This window comes from Scomber scombrus, chromosome 10 (assembly GCF_963691925.1).
Source record: "Scomber scombrus chromosome 10, fScoSco1.1, whole genome shotgun sequence".
In the NCBI taxonomy this organism is placed as follows: domain Eukaryota; kingdom Metazoa; phylum Chordata; class Actinopteri; order Scombriformes; family Scombridae; genus Scomber; species Scomber scombrus.
This window is the reverse complement of record NC_084979.1, coordinates 8685736-8691315: the sequence shown is the minus strand read 5'-3', so window position 1 is coordinate 8691315 and position 5580 is coordinate 8685736. Positions and strand designations below refer to the sequence as shown.

Here is a 5580-nt window from a genome sequence, read left to right as displayed (position 1 = left end):
GGATGTCTATATTTGTGACAAAGGGCAGAACACTCATGTTCATAAATCACTATAAGGCATCTCGACAACAATGAAACATGACCTAAATGAGACAAATGAATAACTCACTCTGTTTGATTATTTTGTAAAGGAAAATCATCATTGCCTCTGACGTCTGCACATGATAAAGCACTTTCTTGTGAAGTCTTAAATGTGTGCAAATAAATTACAATACCAGTTAAAAGTTCAGACACACTTTCCCATTTTCCATAATCAATCAAGTACTTACATTGTTTAACCAGTCCACACGACTGAAATAATGAGATTAAACAGCCATGGGATTTGCTTCAGAAAAATTCAGTTGTGTGCTCACATGTATGAGTGAGAGTTTAAAACTACCAGTGAAACTGAAAGAGTTGTGCCTCCTGCTAGGAATGAGACCTTGGCCATAGTTAATGTGTTCAGGTCGTAAGATGTAAATCTATTGGTTGTCTCCCAGTTTTTCTCTGTCACCTGCTTATATGACTCTTTCACAGTCGTAAAGGACAATTCAAGCTCAGAGTTGTTTGGTTAGACTCCAGTTGCAACACATCCTGTGGAGATAGTGGGCTGCAAAAAAAATTCAGCTATTTCAGCTACTCATTTAGTCAGATATATACAAGATGAGATATCTCAAATGTCCCAAAGCCAATGTGATGACTTAATGACTTTAAAATGTCACATTTAGCACATTTGCAACAGGAAAACTGTTACAGTATAGTGTATAGTGTGTACATATTTCCTGTTATATCACTGACAGAAGAAGGGATTCAAACTGGAGACTTCACAGAAGACCTGCGTAGCATCCATGGGCCCTAAGCTACCCAAAAGAAGACTGTAGCCAGCACTTGTGTTGCTTTCATTGCCCCTCTGCACAACCAATGTATCCACCCAAAAAGGGAATGAATTCCCAAAGAAATCAAGGCACACTGTTTCATCAAACTTCAAAAGTTAAAGTTTAAAATCGTATGCATTTATCATACTGTCTGCACTCAGAGAATAAATTAAGTGCAAGCTTCTTCCTGATAGTTGTCTGTTACATCATCACATCTAATACAGAGGCATTTCTCTGAGGGAACAGAGCACCAACTATCAAAAAGTACGAAGAAACAAAACACCAACTCCAAACTTTTGTGGTGCTACCCTCATTTAGGCCATATTTTCTTCTATTTCCTCAATACTTGTCTAAATATTCCACAAATTAAAGTAAAGTAAATCATTTTCTGGAAAGAGGATGGATTTCTAATAAACACACCACACTAGTAGCCTCATATTTATACTTGGCATGTGGTTTCCTTACGTCACTGTTGTTTCCATGAGTGTTTTCATGGATACTATACAGTTGGCTGTTGAGGATATTTTACTGCATTCTGGAGTGACAGTGTTTGGATGAAATATACAAACTGTCAAGAGCATTGAGCCCTGGAGGCTTTACTGCAGCTTTACTGCATATAGCAGAGAATTGCTTCCCCCTACTGATTAGAGCATAGTACTCCATCAAAGAAGATGCATATTTCATTAAATACCAGTGTAGCGCCCGTTCAAAATGTGCCTGCTCAGAACTGGCCGATTGCTTCAACACATAGAAAAATGAATTCAGTTGATGTGAAGTGTGAATGAGTATATACACCAATAGCATGACAGAAACTAACATGCTATCATAGAAGTTAAAGAAGCAGAGTACATGGATGTTGGTTTGTGATTGTGGGGAGCTGTGTGTCCACAACTCTGTTAATTAAAGACACACAATTTGAGGCTTTTGAGCTCTCTGCAATTTTCATTATGGACCAATCTCCTCTCCCTGTTATGCAGGAGTCAGTCCTGAGCACCGCCCTGCCCCAGCACAGAGCAGAGCAGCTCACTGATCGCTGGTGTATTCAAAATGTATTAAAATTGAATACATATCATGTGTCCACATTGCACCAAATTTGACACTGCACTCCTTTTGTTTCCCAGTTATACACCCGCCAAGTGTGGAGTCGAGTGGATCAATGATTCTCAAAATACGTGAAGGACATACAGACAGATTACTTGCTTTATATAGAGAGATGTACATGGTGTCCCCTCATAGAGAGCAGGCATTTGCTTATGATACTTAGCACCTGCTACACCTTCCCCTCAACAAATATACTTCCCATACCTTAAAATAATATGAGCCTACATTTCCTTATATTTGTTGTAGTATTGTCAAATTAATCTTTTTATTTAAATATACCTTCAGAAACACTCATCTGCACACTTTACTCCAAACACTTTAGCTTGAAACACCTCAATCACTAACACAGTCACTATACTTAAGTTTCACTTGATATTTTATATCTACTTATTATTATACATATACAGTACTAATATTCTACTGCTGTTTGTCCATATTGTAATTCTGCTGCTACAAACTTCTGTTTACTCTGTACAACGAGCAGCTATAGCATTTCAATCTGTCCTGAAAGAGGAATCCTTCATCTGTTGCTTTTTCTGAGTTTTCTGATTTGTTTTGTTTTTCCTGTGAAAGTGTTGTGTGTGTCAGAGGCCTTTCTGAGATTTTGGGATACATAAAGAAACCTGACTTTTGCTCTAAGCAAAATGTTATTTTTTAAAAAGATCTATGAAATGATGAAGTCGTTGTTGGAGCATTTTTCCACACTGTAGCTTTTAGACCACTAGAGAGCACAACTAACACTTCCCATCATATTATAACGTAAAGTCTTTCCCATTGTGCAACAACTTACATTATCTAGTAATAAGTGAGACTGTTGTGGGCATGCGCTCCAACCACACTCAGATGACCTTTGGAACAGGCAAAGCTCAGCGATGAGGCACAAGAGATAAACACCAGAAGGGCTGAGCTATACTTCATATTATTGTTAACTGATCTGGAACAATCGCAAAATATGGTTCCTGAGTGTGTGATGGCTTAAATTAGATTTATCTTCATGATTTTTTGTAAAAAGCAGTAACATTCATTTTGAATTTGGTTCTTTAAAATCAAAGGTAACACTATGTTATCCTTTATCACATCGTTTCTTCCGACTTCCTACCTCCTACCGGGGTGGTTGACTCTTGAAACCAATCCACTGGATGATCTACTTCAAGGTGAGCTTTTCGTCCATTCATTTTCTCAGAACGGTACATATGAACTTTGTTACAGTTCCTTGGTTGTGATACAAATGACATGCTATCTGACCTGCAGGGGTGGTCGGTGCATGCGGGATCTCTGTGCTATGCTCCCTGATGAGAGTGCATTTGTTTTTAGAGGAGGAAAGGTGAGGAAATGGCCTTCTGAAACATGTGAGCATCAACTTGGTGTTAAGTTACATAACCTGTTTGCAAAATTTCAGGTTTTCACCATCGTCATAAAAATATTAATGTTTTAATGCTGCCTCAACAGTTTACATTCATTGGTTGCTTGTTTTTTGCTTCTACATCTCAAAGCTGGAGTGAAAAAGATGTATCAAGCCAGAAGACGCCCAGTCATCAAAGTGGAACTAAAAGGGGATTTGCTGGGATGCTGCACTTTTTCCTTGTGACTGGGACGCTGACTATAGTGGGTTCACGTGTGGCCTCCCTGGTGGTGCTAGAATTTTGTCTTCGGGCTATCTCTGGATGGGTTACAGCTGGACCAGTAAGAAGCCAATTATGTGATTAAAAATATTCCTAAGATTTAACTGTATGTGATTTCCATCTCATGTTGCAGCTACCTTTCATTTTTCTTTCCTATGTTTTTTGTGTGTTTTTTGCCAGGTCATGATGACTCATAGGCTATTATAATAAACAACCCTTCATCAGTTCTGATAAGTCAATTCTGAACTATTCTGTTCCTGCACTTTTCTATTCACCAGGAGTCTGGAAAATTCCTGCAGCAGCTTCTAGTGCAAAGCCAGTTCTCTCTGGGCTGTGCCATAAGCTGCAGTTTGCACTTTCTCCACGAGGGGGCATCGCAACGTTGGCTGTGCCTGCTCCTGGCAGCAGCACTCAGCTGGTTTCTGGCTCGGCAGGCCTCTCGCCTACTGCACCATGTCATGGCTCTGTATAAACTCCACAGCTCACAGCGATACTGCGGCATCTGCATCAGCCTCCTGACATCAGGCCGCTGCCTACTGCCCATGCTGTGCAGAGCCCTGCTCATTACCTTCTTTGTGGCTGTGATAGCTGCAGTATCACTCATCAATCAACAGTTCCTCTCTGCATCAGAGGCCCTAAGGTTCTGGACACCACTGACTATCTGCTACACACTGTTGGTGGTTTACATGCAGGGTGAGAGACATTTAAAAATGAGGAAGCTTATGTAAGAAATTATGGTGCAATGCATATTCAACACTGATTAATCAGGACAGGACCTTCAATAATGCCCCAGCTTTTCACAGTGTGACAATATAGACCTCTATCAGGACAGAGGAAAACCATTGTAAATCAATCATCTGTTTGTTTTCATCTGACCACTTAAGCACGGATCATTAATTTATAGCATCCTGATGTCATTGTAAACATTTTAACCAAATATTTCCCTGCAATGCTGCATCTTGGTTCTGCAGAGGAGCAGCACCGTCTGCCCAGCAGCCAGGCTGTCCTGAACACAGTGATGGTTCGTCTCGGGGGTTTGATGGTCCTGATGCTGACTGTTGGACGCTGGTCCGACGTGCTTCACATCCTAATTTGTTTCCTGGGCGAGGCCAGCTGTCTAATCCCCACCATGGATCTACTGGATGCAACATCCTCACGGGTCAGTGAGTCTCCCTGGAAGCAGCACACAGGGCTGAAAGCACTTTCTGCCCACCGAGACCCAAAAACTGGGGCAGAATATCAATGTGTTCATTAGACTTGGTCCCAAGATGAGACTGAACTTCTCAAAGTTGTATCCCAGGTGGAGAAGGTTTAAGACCCCCAAGACAGATTCAGGTCAAAGTATTCTTTGCCAAGTTTTCCTTTCACTAAGCTAGCCTGATTAAATAGTTCAGAGTTAAAAAAAACCAACCCTTACTACACACACACTTGATGCAGTTGTAATAAATACATGCATCTCAGGTATTTTAAAAAAAAGCGTTGAGTCCAATTTAATGCAAATAAAAATGTAGATAAAATGAATTTAAATTAAATTTATCTTCAAGACATATCAAATATACATAGCCAAATTCAAAATGCAGCAAATGTTCAATATAATATTGTTGTTATAAATTAGTGTATTTCTGGTAAATATTGATGATTGTGTTACTATCACATAGACACAAAGTCAGTAGATATCCTGACTTTCTGTGGTCTGAGCTCTTCCTGACCAGCAGCTTGGTTACACAGCTGTCGTCAGTGAACAATGTGTCATGAGTTTCATCTGTCATGTTTCTGTGTGCATACAGGAGGAAGGGGATTATACAGACAACGTAAGAAGAGAACATCGACGAAGACCACAAGCACAAAAGAAGGAGCATCAGTCATAGGCACTTAGTGATTTTAAAAATTTGGTGGCACTTGTTTTTAATGGGAGTATTTAATGTAAAGTCCTATAAGTTAATGCTTTTGTATTTAAAATGTAATCTTTTTTCATTAAATATTCCACAAGGCATTTTATCACTA

The 5580-nt window shown here is 39.7% G+C and overlaps 1 protein-coding gene across 2 annotated transcripts; it reads left to right on the top strand.

The window, feature by feature from the left end:
* Positions 1 to 2810: 2810 nt before the first annotated feature.
* tmem82 (transmembrane protein 82) lies at positions 2811 to 5580 on the top strand. Of its 2 annotated transcripts, XM_062427777.1 has the most exons (6): positions 2811 to 3108; positions 3206 to 3278; positions 3448 to 3637; positions 3855 to 4269; positions 4548 to 4735; positions 5364 to 5580. In XM_062427777.1, exons 1-6 carry the CDS (start codon positions 3015 to 3017, stop codon positions 5442 to 5444), a joined length of 1041 nt encoding a protein of 346 aa, XP_062283761.1. In that variant the 5' UTR covers positions 2811 to 3014; the 3' UTR covers positions 5445 to 5580. The 2 variants fall into 2 exon arrangements, with proteins under 2 accessions (XP_062283761.1, XP_062283760.1); XM_062427776.1 differs by lacking the exon at positions 5364 to 5580 and having other exon boundaries at positions 4548 to 5352.